Source organism: Python bivittatus, unplaced genomic scaffold (assembly GCF_059951505.1).
Source record: "Python bivittatus isolate LINGU-HERP-01145 unplaced genomic scaffold, Pbiv_v1 ctg000080_np1212, whole genome shotgun sequence".
NCBI classification, from domain to species: Eukaryota; Metazoa; Chordata; class Lepidosauria; order Squamata; family Pythonidae; genus Python; species Python bivittatus.
The window spans coordinates 39,191,704-39,208,995 of record NW_028277035.1 but is presented as its reverse complement, the minus strand read 5'-3'; the positions used below and the strand labels follow the sequence as shown (position 1 = coordinate 39,208,995).

The 17,292-nt window shown below is 39.9% G+C and overlaps 1 protein-coding gene across 2 annotated transcripts in view; it reads left to right on the top strand.

Annotated features, from left to right (window-relative positions):
- The first annotated feature begins 2,325 nt into the window (after positions 1–2,325).
- Positions 2,326–17,292, top strand: part of LOC103051361 (LON peptidase N-terminal domain and RING finger protein 1-like) — a 46,948-nt gene continuing 31,981 nt past the window's right edge. The window contains exons 1-3 of one of the 2 annotated variants that reach the window (XM_015889142.3): positions 2,326–3,875; positions 12,247–12,365; positions 17,078–17,200. In XM_015889142.3, the coding sequence (XP_015744628.1) occupies positions 3,569–3,875; positions 12,247–12,365; positions 17,078–17,200 (549 nt within the window). In that variant the 5' untranslated portion in view covers positions 2,326–3,568. The remainder of the gene's footprint in view (positions 3,876–12,246; positions 12,366–17,077; positions 17,201–17,292) is intronic. The other variant, XM_088133875.1, reaches the window with a different exon arrangement.

The window sequence follows — 17,292 nt, the reverse complement described above, 5'->3', positions numbered from 1 at the left end:
AGCAGCCATCAATAGACGCATAGAGATAAATCACATTTACATGCCATTCAAAAGAGACAATAAAAAAAAGAAAACAAAAAGACCAGAACACATCTTCTCCAGCAGCCTACACACAGATAAGCAGGGATTAACACCAGAAAACAATCAAGCAGAAAATGGTACCCTAACCAAGGAACCACCAAGGAGAAAACCATACCCCCACCAACACTAGCAGGGCAAGCTACTGTATATAAACAGGGAGAAAACCCCACAGTTACACTGATGATGTTACCCAGTTGGTAATGAAACATCTGCAAACAACCAAGCTCAGGGAGTACCAAGGACTCCACAGTTCAACCCTGAGCTACATTTATTCTCTTCTAATTGGAACAAGCAAAGTCAGTGGAGAAGGTGGCAGTAAAATAGGAAGTCAGGGTAATGTGATGTCTTGCTTAACGACCGCAGCGAAAGTGAGGTCGTAAGTCCATCGCAGTCACATATTTGCTTAGTGCCATGGTGCTTAGCGATAGAGCTGCCCATTCCAATTGTGGTTGCTAAGCAAGGACTACCTATAATTTGGATAGCATTATGCAAAAAGTTATGTACTTTAGCCTTTATAAAAGCAATGAAAAAGAGAGGACCTTAATCACCGGAACATATAATTTATAATGTATCTGTTTATCTTATAATTGACCTCTTTAGATAAATGAAATGGACTGTTTTGTGGGATTCTTAAAAATCTTGAGTCCCTAATTTGCACAAAGATGTGTGTATATTACTATGGCAACCAGCTCTTCTGATTGTTTTCTTTGAAATTACATTTCATAAGTCTCTTTTAAGCTAAAATGTAATGTGCAAATGCCAAAGGGGAAAATTTGCTGTACTTTTTAAAATGATAAACAGCATTGTGGGAGGTAAAGATTATTCTGCAGGAAAACAATGACAGGGTAACTCTTGATTTCCAAACCAGATTTCATAATCTCAGATTTGCTGTAGTTGCTTCTACAGAGGTGTGCTAGTATGTAATTAACCTATGATTGTTAATTTCCTAATATTTTGGCAATTACCACTGGCTATAATGATATTGTGAAAGTTGTCCAACACTTGCCAGTCATTTTGTCATGTTTTTAGCCAAACAAAAGAATATGAATGATAGATTGATATTCCTCATCAGAGTAAACTGTATGAAAAGGGGCTGTTTAAAAAGGAGGCCAATCCTCAGAATATTTCTCTCACTACTGAATACAGGTTAAACCAAGGGGCATATGAACCATTTCCCCAAATCAACCTCCTATGTTCCTTCAATATTCTGCTCCTGCAACTGCTTTTATGATGTACTTTTGTTGCATTTCTATACCCTACCAAGTCTTCCTTTCTCTTGTGATATGGTTAATCATGACTCCAAAGTCTGACTTTGTTGCTCGTAGGAGTGATTTACTCTGTGCTAATCTCCATCAATTTCTAGATGAGTTAGGACAATTTTAGAGAAATTTGGGAGATATGGTCCAATATTTGGATTAAGCAGCAGCTTTGGGAAGGATGACCAGTAATCTAACTTCTAAATGGCAGCCCCAAATATTATAAATCACCATGACCACATTCATGTGGCACATTTTAAACCCCATTGTGGTCTGGCTTATCTGCATCCCTGAAAGTAAAAATAAAAACAACAATAAATTTAACTTTTTCCATATTTTCAATACATCCCAAATCAATCTATAGTGGCTGCCCCAATTCGGTGGCCAGAATGTACTTCTACCAGCTCATGGCATAAACCAGTGTTTCTCAACCTCAGCAGCTTTAAGATGTGTGGACTTCCAACTCCTCAGCATGCTGCTAGGGGAATTCTGAAAGTTGGAAGTCCACACATCCTAAATTTTTTGAGGTTGACAAACATTGGCATAAACTATACGCCATTATTGGAACCAGGGATGGTTTACCTCAAGCTGAGAATTTGTTTCTTAGGAAAACTATGTCCGTTAGTGCACACACTTGTGTCTGTGTGTGTGTTGGGGAAGACGTCAAGTTTGCTGCCATACCACTGGCCCTGCTCGAAATTTCCCTAAGTGTATGCAGGATTGTTGCTTCAGAGCACAGTGCTCCGTAAACTACACCAGAAGTAAACTCCTCCACCGAACTGGCCCAATGCAACCGAGGGCCCAGTGAATGCCTTCGCAGTTGCAAGTGTTTATGCTTAGGCACTGAGGGTAACACTCGGCCACAAGCGAACACACTTGCCCGGGACTGTGCTCTTATGCACCACCGTTACATATCGGGCACACTCTGTTTCACACTCAAACTCCTCGGCTTATATCGTTCCATCAAAGGAATGAATAATAATATACACAAGGCAACGTCAGGCGAAGAGTCACAAGATGCCACAATTTCAGAACGACGCAGCGGGAAGCGGAACGCCCTCGCTTACACGCCTTCCTTTGGGAAGGCAACTTCGTTGTGACGTCAGGGCAGAACGCAGCAGGAGGCAGAATCCCCGCCCCCCTCCCCGGTTTCTCTAGCTGTCAGGTTCGCGGCTCCCAACTTTCATCCTCCTCGGAGGTTATGAAACGCACTTCGCTACGTCTGTTTCGCAGTGGGGGACGGCCGAAGCCGGCAGCCAATCGGCTGGCTCCCCGACGCCATCACATGGGGCTGCTCCAGATTTTATGTAATATTCCGGCCTTTTCTTCTTTTCTTTTCGGGTTCGGTAATCTACGCGTGTGTGTTTTGTCCGTACAGAAGCTCGTCAGAGAAATCCGGTAGTTGAAGACAGATCTGGCGTGAATGAGACGTTCGCTACTCCTGCGTCGAGGCGGAAAAGTTACTGGTTTGGTGCCCCTCCTACTCTACCTCTTCGTCCCACGTCGCGACTCTTGTCCCCTTCGCCCCGCCTCCTCTTCGCTAACTAGAAAAAGGATGATGCCTCCCGCTGGGCTGAGAGAACGACCCACCCTCCGGAGCGGTCTTGTCCGCCGACTGCCGATTGATTGATTGACTGATTGGCGCGGGGCTGTTACTGAGTTAAACAATTAATTGGAGGAGACGGAGCGAGCGGTGGTCGGAGAGGGCTTAGATACTCCGGCAACGGGGGGAGCGGGGTCTTAAAAGATTACGCTGTTGATTTAGTGCTCGCTGTAATGAAAAGCGTACCTGGTTGCCGCGCGCGAAGTTAGAAGAAGCTGAAGAGTTGCCTTTCTGGGTCCGGGTTGCTCAAATGCCTGGACTGGTTGTAAAGCGGGTTATATATGTATATATAACAAAGCTGCGCATTTGAATCAAAGGGAAGTTAAAGCAGGAATCGTTTAAGTTGAGCGAGCAGCTCTTTCCCCTCGGGAGAAGCCAAGGCGAAGAGTTACGCCAGGGTACCCCGGGAGCCGCGAGGGAAGTCTGTGCCTTCAAGAGCCCCGCAGCTGCTCGGGCTTGCTGGGAGGACAGAAACAAAAAAGGGATGAAGTTGTGGCGTTGCCAAAGCGTCCCTCTGGCCCCCTCTCGTTGTCGCTCTTCGTAGGAAGCCGTCGACGTTTGCGCGGTGCGCTGCCAACTCCGCTCAGCCGGCGGCTCCCGCCCCCTCCGCTTCTGGCGGAGCAGCAGCATGGAGCTTCTCCTCTGCCCCGCCTGCCGCCTGGTCCTCCGGGACCCGGTGACTGTCTCGTGCGGCCATTCCTTCTGCAGGAGGTGCCTGGGCGAAGCCTTGCCTCCCAAGTGCTGCCTCTGCGGGGAGAAGCTCGCTCTGCTGGGCTCGCGGACGGTGAGCTCGAACGTCCTGCTCGGGGACCTGTTGGAGAGGGGCTTGGATAGGGACGCCAAGGTGGCCCGGTTGAAAAGGGACTTGCAGGAGCTGGTGAGCCACGGGGACGTCCAGGGAGCGCTGAGGACGCTTCAGAAGGCGATCGCCTTGGGTAAGGCTTGCCTGCTTTCCAGAGGTGCTTTTTAGAAATTGTTGCGGAGTTGAACGATGGGGCGAAGAGGAAGGGAGGCTGGGTGACATGCGTGGGGTGGACCGCCAGGCGTTCCCTAGTTACGCAACTTGCCACCATCTCGCGGGCTGCCTTGTGTAAGCAGGCGAGGGACAGCTCTTGGTAGCCCTTTTTACTAACTTAGTTATGGGTTTCCTCTTAGTTAAGGAAGGTGATTTCACGGTTACGGATGAGACGTGCACGTTCGGTGCACAGTATGTCCCACTTGTGTCTTGCTGAAAGATCTTGCGATTTGCTTCTTTTCAGTTTAAAAAAAAAAGCTTACTTTTTAAAGTTTGCTTCTGTTGCAGAGTTTGTCCACAGAGATAAAACAAGATGCTGCTAATGGCAATGATCACATCCGAAAATTAAATATAAACCTAAAATGTATATGGCAATACAACAAGGTTGTTTCTGGGGTTATTCCTTAGGGTCCTTTGAAAATTGAGTTATGTAATTTGCTGGCCTGCTTGGAGGCCATCTTTAGCTGTTCATGGAGGACAAAAGTAAAATAGAGCAGACCATTATAATATTTCAGTATTGTTTTTGTAATTTGAGGTTTTGAAAGTATTTCTGAAGTAAGTTACTATGAGCGCTTGTGACCTTTCCCAAATTATGTGGGGATCTTAACCCTGCCTCAAATTTTAAGGGGAGAGTATTCCTTCAGAGCGCCATTTTCATCCTTGAGAAGGCTCCCTTTGTCATTCTTGTATGCTGTAGGTCAGGGTTTCATGGAGTCTTTGCTTCTTTACCACTTGCTGAAAAGGCAAATGTTCAACAGATGCTGCTTTCCTACTGTAGTGATGTCATCATGATGATAGCTGTATCAAATATCCTTGACATACTTTTATTAAACACATAGTGTCTTTGTCAGGGGGAAAAAAGGAACCCGATCATCTGTCATTATCTAAGGAAAAATCCTCCATCTCATATTGTCTTTAATAAGCTTAAAACTTTAACATTAAAATCAGCTTTGGAACTGGTAAAGCTGATGTCACTTAAACCTTTAGGATTTAGGAATAAGTAATTGAGAACCAGATTTACTTTACTGATTCAGACTTTCCTGTCTGTGGAAAGCTGACACACCTCTCATTTATAGCTCAGCCTGTTATAAAATGCTAGCTCTGCTTTTGCATGAGTCAGATATAGGAGTAAGTACAGGTGTTTCATTCACCAAGTGAGTTTATACTGGAATATTTATACTGGAATATCTTCATCTATCTCCCCCTGCTGAATTTTTTCTACTTCAGTTGGAGGATCCAAATTAATAGGGATAGAACTCATATCTAATGCCCCTTAATTGCAAAATTTAGCCCAGGTAGATTTACAACAAATCAAGCAGCTGATAGCCTGTGCAGTATGAAACTATGCTTCTGCATTTCAACTCCTTACCATTTATAGTTCTCATTCTAAACACCAAAGCAGCTGAGATGAAAATGTGCTATCAAATCAATCTTGTATTTGGCAAAGTTTTTAAAGTCTCAGCTATTTTTCCCCCCCCCCCCCACTTTAACTGATCCATGAAAGAAATGTTTTTCTGAAAACCAAAATAGACCTGTCACAAAAAGTATTCCCAGTAAATCATCATCTTCTCACTGTTTGGAGATCAAGTGTTTAGAACATTATATTACCCAAATTCTGAGATACTGTGGCTTGAGGTGCTAACATGTTCCAAAACCAGACTTCATCTGTTGCCATTTATAAATATCTATAAACTTTAATCTTGAGTAGGTCCTGCTGATTTTGAATCAAGTGCCATATGGGCCTCTGGCAATCCTTTAATTCAGAACATAGCAAATAATTACAAAATATAAGAAAGATTTGGGATACTAGTCAGTGGAATTCTGTTATTTAAACTCTTTGTCTTTTCTGCCAACTTCTTGTTTAAAGTGATGATAAAGTTTGCTAAATTCTAGTCAGCTGTGATTTTCCATTTTTCCTCACAAACGGTTGCATCTTAACAACCATTATGTATTGCAAAATAGGAAAAAAATTCAAGAGATTTAGCTTTCCCAATAACTATGATCTTTTTGCTAGGTAGACACATATCTATTGTTAGTACGTTTCTAATAATTCCTGGAGAAATGGAACAGAATTACTTAATAGGGCTGGGTTGTGCTTCAGAAGTAACCCAGAAAAGGTGCTTTGGATAGTGGGGTACAGGTAGTCCCCGGGTTAAAGATGACCCATAATTAAGAATGGAGCCCATTGTAGCAAAATTCGAGTTAAATATGCAATGGTTCGAGTTAATTACACAATACTACTTATACAGTATTATATAATACTATGGTTCTGGCTTACATACAAATTTGACTTAAGGGCAGACCTTGGGAACGAAACTCATTCTTAAACTGAGGACTACTTGTAGAGTGAATGTAGCACCTGTCTGCAGCTTTTTAAAGTGGCTAAGTCTTTTCCTCTGATTACATAGAGTTGTATTTAGAGTTGGGCGGTGTATAAGTCGAATAATAAAATTAAATTGTAACTAGCTGCTGCATTCATATATACTCCTGTATGCTCTGAAGCACCTTTTGTAATCAAATCTAAATAGTGAACAGCCCTACAAGTTAATGCTGGCTAGTTGATAAAGTACTTTCACCACTTTACTTTTTGGCAGTAATTGCATTTCCATAAAAACACACCAAGTTTCCACTGTCCTGTAACCTATTTTTTTTTCATAATTCTTTTAAATGATTGCATTGGTTTATGTACTGTGATTTCCTTAAACTAAGCGATTATAACATAATAAGGAAGGCAGGACAGCTGAACTCAATGTTTGCCCCTAAAACACATTGAACATTTGTTCTATATTAAATGTATGTAGATAGGAACTATTTTTCAGGATTTTTACTAGACTTTTAAAAAATGCCATTTTGAAAATGCTTAAAAAGTCACTAACTTTTGATAAAAGCAAGCCTTTTAAGTCTGAAAGTACTACCAGCACATTTGTAGGACTGTGATGTTTTATTGACAAGCTTCCTTAATAACCCAAATTCACACTGTGTTCCTATTGTCCACAATGCTTTTGCAAAATGTAATTGGCCACTAGTATCAGGCCTTTAGGTCACCTGATTGTCACTGTATCAAGAGTATTCAAGCCACTTTTTTTTTATTGCAATGAATCATAAACACCAAGCAGATTTCCAGTTTAGCAAAATGAGCTTATTTTCAATTGTCACCTTAACATTTTTTGATAGATTTGAGAGATCCTAGATGCAGAACTCCTGTTTGGGTGTCTCTGACTGATTAAACCCTCTATGGGCTGTGAATTACCTACACTTAGCACATTCACTCAATGCCTCAGAGAGCAGTAAACATCTGTCAGTGTAACACAAGCAAAGAACACATTTAAATATCTTTTACTTAAATTAATTTGACAATAACTGTGTGTGTGTGTGTGGCTTCGTGCCTAAGGTGGGATTAGAACTCATGGTCTCCTGGTTTCTTGCCAGATGCCTTAAGCACTACACCAAACTGGCTCCTATACATTGCATACTAAGCATAAAAAACATAAGAAACAAAATAATAGAAAAAGAAAAATATATCTAGATGCAAATATGAGAGCAGGGTGGCTGATTCTGTGGCCTGGATTGGAAAGATGAGTGTGTTGATCTCTGGAAAATAAATGAAAAGATCCATAAAGTCCAGTTAAGAGGACAAGGCACATGGCTAGAAATAGATGGTATGTTTTCCTCTGCCCAGCAGGTGTAATTAATGCACTTTTTTGTCATTAGACCCTCAGTTCCTTAAAGGTCCCCAGCTTTCATTGGTCCCAGTTCTTCCTTGTTTTTGCCTTCCTGGTGCTTCTGACAGGATCTCCATAATTCAACTTTGCTTCAGGCAACTTTCCAATTTGTGATCATTATGATTGATGGAGAAGATGTTTTATTTTTGGCCCTATGACCCTATGACATGCAATTTAAAGTAAAAAAATATGTGAAAACCTGTGCCATTCTCAGTTTCCCCCCCATCATCCTATTAATCCCTTGATGTTTGCCAGATTCTACTCCTTTGCCAGATTCTACTTCTTATCACGCCATACTTTCAGAGACATAATATCACAGCATGCTTGTTTTTATGTAAACAAAACAACAGCACCTTCTAACACAGTTTGCTTTTCCCTGATAAAGCTATCAGTTTATTTAAATCGAAGAGTAGCAATTTTACTTTTAAAGTAAGATACAACAATGTCAAATTCAGTTTTAGCAAGTATAGTAACAGAGCTAATCAATCAATCAGTGAGATGGGTGGTGACAAATTTGAAATATAAATAAATAAATAAGAATCAATGTCACATTCCAGTATCAATTAGAGAAATGATGCAAGGTAAGCTTAGGAAGTTCACATAGGAATTTAAAAAGTTTGGATATCAACACAAGGCACAAGCAATTTTAAAAGAGAGTCAGTTGTCAGTTCAATATATCTCCATCTGAAAACAAAATAAAAAACAGTCCTGTTTTAACACTTTGGGATCTTTTCTGTTATCGGTTGCATTCTAATATATACTCTTTAATGGCAGTAAGCTCTGTTGAACTTAATAGTGCTTAGTCTTGAGTAGACGTGCATAGCATTTCATGCTCATTTTTTTGACTTTGTCGAAGATCTCATGGGAACGCTGAACCCAGGATCCACATCATTAATAAAAATGTTGAATAATACTAGTCTGAAGACAGATCCTTGCAGGATGCTATTGTTTACTGCTCTTCAATGTAGACCCATTAATCCTGACTCTTAAAGTTTGGTTAGCTAGCTAGTTGTGGATCCACCTTACTGTAGTGCCATCCAAATCATACTTTAACAGCTTCTCAGTGAAAATATGTGTAACCCTGCGAAAAGCTTTGAGGTAGATGATATCACAACATTCCCTTTGTGTACTAGTTATGTTGTTAGAGAAGAAGAGATTTGTCTCACGTGACTCAAAGCCACGTTAACTCTTAGCAATTGTGGCATTGCCTTCAAGATTCTTACAAATGGCCTATTTCATTATCTGCTGTAATATCTTTCAGGTATTGGTGTGAGGCTCACTGATCAATAATTACTAGGATCCTCTTCCCCCCCCCTTTCTTGAAGGGTGGGAGGTGCTTTTGCTTCTGGCACTTCTGAAGTTTTCCAGAACACCTGAAAGATAATTGACAGAAGTCCCAGTAGCCTTTTGATCCGTTCCTTCAGTATTCTAGGGTATATTTTATTAAAGATTCATATTACCTAGAAGATCTTTATCACATCTTGCTGACCTGAATCCCTCCTGTTGCCTTTGTTATAGTTGGTGCAACTCAGATTCCTACTGTGTTTCCTCTGGATGTAAAGACAAACAAAATGTTCCTATGTTTTCTCTTGGTCATCTGTTAAGAGTTCTCATAAGAAGTAGTCCACCACCTCCTTGTGTCTTCCTGCTGTTGGCATGTTTGAAGAAACATTTCTTGCTGGATTTTGCCTCTTGTGTTACCTAAGTTCATTTTCTGCCTTTTCTTTCTTGACCTCATTCCTATATTTTATTTATTTATTTTTATTTATTTATTGGATTTCTCTCCCGCCCATCTCCCCTACAATAGGGGACTCTATATTTCTGATTTGAAACTTCATAGTCTGTCTTGGTTGTTAGCCTTTCTTTCCATTTCCAATAAGCATCCTTCTTTAGTCTCAGTTTGTTCATCAGCTGCCTGTTCAACCACACTGGCTCCTTTAGATGTCTCCTAAGTTTCCTTCTCCTTGATACTTGACTCTGTCAACCTTAATTTCCATTTTAGGAAGTCCCAGCCAGCTACAACACCTTTGTGTGTAAGATTTTGTCCCCATGTCATCTTCCTTGCTATTTCTTGTAGTTTATCAAAATGGTCATTTCTAATAGCCATGGTTTGTGTTTTACTGTTTTTACTAAGCATCTTGTTAAAATCAAGAACTTTAACAATGCGTGTCCCCTTTTGCCTAAAGTTCTCCCACAATAATGGTTCCCAATCAAGCCCTCCCTATTCGTAAGGTTGAAATTCAAGGTAGTAGATCTCCTAATGACCACCCCATCCCTTGAAAGAAATAATAATAATCAGAATAACTAAAGAAATGTATTTGACACTTTTTGTGGACTTAGACTTCCAACAGATGTCTGGGTAATTGAAGTCTCCCATTGCAATCACTTCAGGATTTTTTGGGTTTTTTTTGAGTTATATGCTTTAATACATCTTCATCTCTCTCTTCTGACTGGTTCGGTGGTCTGTAGCAGAGTCTTAGCAAGATATTCTTTCTATTAGCTTACTATTTTATCTTAACCCAGAAGCTTTCAATACTTGTGTTACTATCAGGCTAATGGACTTCTGTACAGGTAAGTTCATTCCAGTCCATTTCTTCTCTAATATTGTCTGTTCCTCTGAAACAAGGTGTCCACATGAAGCTCTTCCACTTCATCACGTCTCCTTTCCTCTATGGTCTCATTTAACCCACCAAATCTGCTTTTGAGTCTTGGGGTAGTTTCTGAAGTAGTAGAAGACCTTGGAAACTCCAGAGAAGAGAATAACACCCCCTCCTCCAACCCAGACTTTTCACTGTAGAATGTCCACAAGCAAAAATTAGTGTAAAAATGGCAATGTCACACAGCTGCATGGCTAATCAGACAGATTTGTTACAACTCTAAACTCACAGGGAGTTAACCAAGATATATAAACCACTATGATGTTTGTCATACATTTTAAGGGTGTTTATAGGCTTATGTAGTATTCTCAAATTACTCAAGCTTGCGTAGTAGCTAAGGTAGAGTGGCCATCCCCTTGTAAATAGGCATTTCTGAGGCAGCTGCCACCATGAGGTGATGACAGAAATGTCTGGAACACATGTTAATATTCAGGCTAAGGGCTTCTGTGTTGTCAAGTAGCCAAATATGTAGTTAAACATATTGCTGGCCGTGTGGCTTGAATGTCCAAGTTGCACCGTTATTTGGCAATACTTTGTAATGAACTTTTGCTAGGGCTTGGATTATATCAATCTGCAGGGCAAAATCTCTTGGAATACTCTGGTCACCACATCTCAAAAAAGATATCAAGCTGGGAAAAAAGGGGCAATCGAATGATAAACAGGCAAAGCAGCACTCTTATCAGGAAAGGTGACAGCATTACAAGCTTTTTAGTTGAGGAAAGAAAAGAGTGGGGGGACAGGGTAAAGTTATATTAAAGAGTTTCCCTCTCCATAATATTAGAATCCTATTGCCATAAAGTTAGAATTAAATTAAATGCAGAGAAATTCCAGACTGTTTTTTAAAAAATCATTTTTTAAAAAATGACAGATTTAAAATGTGATAAGTTGCCATCCAGTGTGGTTATGCCTTAAATCTAGGTAGTTTTAAATGAAAAATTAGAAACATTCATAGAGAGCAGGGCTGTTAATGGCGAAGACTTTATGCTATATGGCTGGTGTGGGTCTTCCGGGCTGTGTGGCCGTGTTCTGAAAGTTTTGTTTCCTAACGTTTCGCCAGCACCTCTTTGACAATACTTTATGCTATATATTACTTCCAGAATCCAAGGCAACATACTTGAGTTATTAGGAACAGTCCCATTACTCTCCTGTTTTTGAGGTGTTTATAATAAGTGATAATAGCTCAGTGAAGCAGGCAAAGTTGCTGATTCTTTGAGATGAAAATCTCCCTAACTACTCCAAGAGCATTTCAGTTTTTTTATTTTTAAGTGACTGACTCTTAGCGATTTGTTTCAGAGTTTCTAAATTTAATGCAAGACACAAGAGCTAGTTTTTAGCTGATTTATGCTGGTAGAAAATGTGATCCAAAGCAGACTGAGTTGTCTCTCCTGTTCTGCGTCCCTCATTTCTTTCAACATCTCTGCAATGGAAACTCTTGTTGGGTAAGGACTTTCTGCAGTTGTTGAAAGTGAATCACTTCAGTAAATGCAACTGAATGACTTTTAATTGTGGAATCTACTCGGTGGGGGGAGTGCTCTCTTACCACCCACTCCTGTTGTCTCCACTCAAATGATAGAAGTACCGTTATATCACTCCAACTAAAAAAAACAGTAGATCTTTTCCTTAAGCACTGAGTTGTTTGACAGTATCAGATTATGCTACCTTTGGGTACTCTGATCTGCCATATTAACTGATGGGCAACACTTGCAGGCCACCCTTCTCATCAATAAAGTAGAATTAGTGAGTTAAAAACAAAAAAAAATTGGCTAAACTTATTGGAAATGAACCCAGCTGATTCTGGTCAATGAGTCTCTTTCTTGGAGCTTATACTACCTTGGCGTGTGTAATGTTTGTATAATGTTTGTTTTCATAATTTCTTAGGAACAACAGTGAAATGTTTTGCTTCCTCTTACAGTTCCAGATGATCTTACATTAAGGCTGTGCAGATCAGAGCTTTATGTGGCTTTACAGCAGTATGAAGAAGCTCTTGAGGATTTGGAGATTCTGTGCAAGCACAAGCCCAAAGAATGTGAAGTGAGTCAAGTGTAAAGCTGTGTGTTGTAATCCAGAACAAGCATATGTTCTTCCCAACTACTAAGCTGTGAGATGAAATAGCACTTCTGGAAAAGGCTACATTTGAACTCAGATGCAGTAATAGCATAGAAAGTGAGTGTATCCCTTCCTATAAGTTGCTTATTTAAATATAAGATAGTCTTTCCCCTGTTCTATTGTTGAACCATATGCTCTAATAGAATGATTAAAACCGCTCTCCTGCTAAAACCCACAGCAAGGAAAACTTGAATTACTTCTGGAAGCTTCTCAAACTTCAGCAAAGCTCCAGCTGAATGGTCTCAAAGGAGAATTTACCAATGCATGTCTCAATCAGTGTATACTTGCAGGCTAAATTTGCAGTCAGAGTTTTTGGGAAATCTTGGATGTTTGAGCTTTGATAGTAGAAAACCAGGGGAGGTCTTAGTGAATTTTGCAAGACTGCCATGTAAAAATTCCCCTAGGTCTATCCAAATTATGCTCCCTGACAGTAAATTTCTCCACAGAAATTGGAGAATGTTGGTTGTTTACTATTTGGGATAAGATTTGGATAAATTTGAAAGAATTGGAGACTGGAGTTTGCAAATTGAATCAACATAACATTCTAAAAGACACGTACTAAGGAGCTATCCAGAAAGTTACTTCCCTACCCTACATGTCCATGGGGAGAAATAAGTGATGAAATCTGTATTGTGACATCATGAAACAATTGGGGAGGTGAATCTCTACCAGTGTTTCTCAGCCTCAGCAACTTTAAGCTGTGTGGACTTCAACTCCCAGAATTCCCTGACCAGCCATGGGAGTTGAAGTCCACACAGCTTAAAGTTGCTGAGGTTGAGAAACACTTCTCTAGCCCAACCAGTTCTGACAGACAGATACCAGTATACTTGGAAGAAACAAATAATGGATAACCTGGCATATTGTGAGCTTATCCCTCTGTATCCATGCTAGGCTTGAATGAAGCCTGGAGAGTGCTCAGACAGAGAATTTTAGATCTTGATTTACAGAGAGACAGACCCAACACTTCTCATCTCTGCTGACAGTCCCCCTTTACAGTTCCCCAATACCTGTATCATTTATTAGTCCCCTCTCACAGGAGGGGTTTTACTTTGGCATGCTTGGATGCTTTCCCCACAGTGGTTCTTTTGGGTAGATATAATGGTATTCCTTATCAAGAATGTTTGTGTATTTACTCAGACTTTGAAACTGAGATAGTAGCGCATGTGCTTCTGAAATGTTCTATCTACCACTTTTGGAGGACGGAGTTAATTTTTCATTTTAATTATGAACTATTCAGATCACTCTCGGTTAGTCATTGTGTTGTTGTGGAATTTTTGCCAAAGACAGCACAACGCTGGGGAGAAGAACCATGTTTATTGCAATGATCATTGGGTGCTTGCTTTCCAAGAAATAGGGACCCTGAACAATAGAAAAGCATAGAATTTATACACTTTTGAGGTTGAGAGGTGGGAAATCTGAGGGATCTGATTGGAGGATAGGTTTGGATAGATGTTAAATGGGGGATAAATGGTTTTTCTATTGTGAGATAAGAACCATGGCAAACCCTTAAGCAGACAGGTGATGGGCCTCCCATTGTTTCAGTATGATCTTGTTAAGAGGGCTGTTTTTGGCAGCAGAACATGGTCACTCATGGTCATGCAATAACTTGGAGCAGATCCTGTTTTGCATGAGCAAAGAATGGCAGAAGGAAGTGGAGAAAAGAGATTGCAGGAGAGGCAAGGGGGAGGGGGGAGTTTCCAGCTTTATTTTCTTACTTTTCCATCACAGTGTACTATCTATTAAATGATCAGGATTGCGAAGTCTCTAGAATTTTGTACCATTTTGCTATGACAGTTAGAAGATTTGGACCTGATTGCTTCCCCAGGTGTAATTAGTGCAAGCATAAATAGGTTTTTATTGGATGCTATGTAAATCTATTTTTTAACTTCTCTGTGTTTGGTCTAGGACTGTATATTTTTAATAAACTGAAGTAAAATCATGATGCAAACTCCTCCCCTTGCATACTTGTGTGGGATATTACGATGCAGATTTGAAAGGGGAGAGCTTGCATTGCGGTGCTATGTTTAATGTTTTGTTAGTTAGGCATCATCATGATTAGTAAGAGATGTAATTTGAATTTGCTATTGTAATTTGAAAATGCAGTTGTGGAATCTTTACATTCTTCAGCTGCCCTTATGTTCAAACATGGTCCTATGTATACTCCTTCACTAGCTTCTTAAACCTTTCTTTCCATCTTTTGATATTTGTGTATTCCCAAATTTCTTTGACCCCTGAAGATACATGCAGCAATATGGTAGTTGGCAACCATTTTTTTTACAATGATCAAAGCATTGGTTGTTTTTTTTTTTTTTGGAAATGAATTGTATTTGATCACAATTTTGGAAATAAGGATTATATTTTAGCATGTGGCAGACTTCTGTTCTTATAGGCTCTGTTGAAAAACCCTTAAACCTATGAGTGGGACAAAGCAAGAACAGGATCTGTGTAACTGTCATTTTACTACTTTTTTGGTGTGTTTTGAAAAAAGGTTTATGGTAATATGCATGGAATATTTTTATTTTGAGGAAGGTCAATTTCATTTGCATTTTCAGAGAGCTCTCTTTCCTTTTAGCCCTTTATTTTCTTCATGTTAAAGAAGTGAGAAAGTTGTATTGTTGCATAAATTGGAGCTCCTTCATAATGCTCTGATAAATATGCTCCTCCCCTTCATCCTCTTCTACAGTGTTTTTTTTTTTAACTTCCCAAGTTCTGTGCTCAGAGTACGTTGGCCTGGTGCCACCACTTGTTGAGACTAAAAGTAAAGTTCCCTTTGAGCCATGCTCAACTCCCAATGGCTTAATATGTTCATGAAGCTTTCCTGAATAGCTATCTATCTATAAATAACTAACCAATTGATATAAACCAGTGTATACCTTGGGAAGAGCCCATTGTGATTCTCACCTTGCACTAAGGCAATCTGACTGAGCTCAGAGGGAGGCTGAACTTCAGGCATCCTACTGCCTCAAGGGGAAGATTTGTTTGGTTCCAGATCTTTTTGTTGGTGGTAGATCAGATTTACTTTTAGCTATACAGTGCTATATAGCTATATTATATTAGCTTATGTTATATTAGCTATGTAATGCTTGTTTTTAGCTATATAATGATGTTAATCTCCTTTTTGAAAAAAAGTTTTAATTGACTGGGCTATGAGTTTGGGACAACTGGCTTGCAATTGTTGATAACAGTTGATGCACCATGGTAACCAAATCTCTATTTGATTGTAACAAACAGTTGTGGAAGATTTACCAGAGGTACTTATGTATCAGGAGAATGAACTTTAAGGAGTGTTTTTCTAGAAATGGTGTCCTTTCTTGGAATTGTTCTCTGCAAGCAAAGTTAGGTGATACAGATGCTGCTGTCATTTAGGCATGACTACAGCCTTTTTATTCACCAAGACTTTTAACTGACTTACACTCTTGCTGTTCTGTTAAACCATTGCTCATTAGACTTTTGGGGGGGGGTGCTATCTGCTCTTTTTCTCTATTTTATTTGTAGTAACTGATTTTTAATTGCTTGTTTAGTTTAAATGATTTGACATGGGCATTTAGATTTTCTTTTGAATATTACTTGCTTTGGATTTTTTTGCAGTTATAAATTTGTTATGCATTTGTTATAAATACATATGGAAACTGAAATATCATTGTTATTCATTCGCGTCCTTTCTGTCCTCTACTGAAGATAATATATATGTTTTTATTTCCCCTCCATTTTATTTTCTAATCAACCTAATAACCTGGGTTAGGCTGAGAGATGAAGACTAGCCCAAAGCATTCAGGGAACTTTATAAGTTGGGGGAGATTTGAACTAGTGTCTCCCCAGTTATATTCCAACATTATACCTAATCGGCATGCTGAGTATCTGTGTAATCCGAAATAAAGATGTTAAATGAAACTCTGTCTCTCTTTCTGTCTGGTGTGTGTGTGTGTGTGTGTGTGTACACACACAATGGACATTCTATATCCTTGGTGTAACATTCTATATCCTTGGTATAGACAGTTATGAGCTAGATGGTGAAGGGTCTATACTTCTGATAAATATACTTTTTTTGCACCAGGGCGTGCATTAACTCCATGCTGCTCCATTCTCAGCATACATCCAGAATTGCTGGTGGGAAAAAGCAGCTTTGACTTCTCTCCCACAGATATTCTGACTGAGATCACTGTTTTCCTACTCTTAGTTTTCTTGCTTCATACGGATTGTGGAAGTTGGTGGGAGGAATGGCCCTGATCCTAATTGCCATTTCATTGCTCCAGTAACACCTTTCACTGTTGTCCAATTGATAAATGATGAGGTAGGCTATAGGGAAAATGGCTGGTGAATTCTGTGATTCCGCAGATGATAAAAGGATCAAAGCAGCCTGCCTGTTGTCCATAAACAGTCTATACCAGTGTTTCTCAACCGTGGCAACTTTAAATTGTGTGGACTTCAACTCCCAGAATTCCCCAGCCAGCATGGCTGGCTGGGGAATTCTGGAAATTGAAATCCATACATCTTAAAGTTGCCAAGGTTGAGAAACATTGGTCTACACTGAGGACTAAACTTGCGGTCTTTGGCATTACACAAAGCAGTCTGCAGCAGTTGCAGAATAATATGACAGTTCAGGAAGGCCACTAAAATGTGTTTCTTATTTCTTTCAGGGCTTTTTTAGAAAAGGGAAAGTGCTCTTGGAGGTAGGGAAGCAATCAGAAGCCCTGCTACAGTTTCAACATTGCCTTACACTGAATTCCAGTTTCCATGCTGCTCAATATGAGATAGAAAAGGTAACTGCATTATGATGACCAAGCAGCTCCAGAATAAACATTGGAAGTTTAATTGGTTCACGTAGGAGGATCCAGGGGTTTTGTTTTTGAGA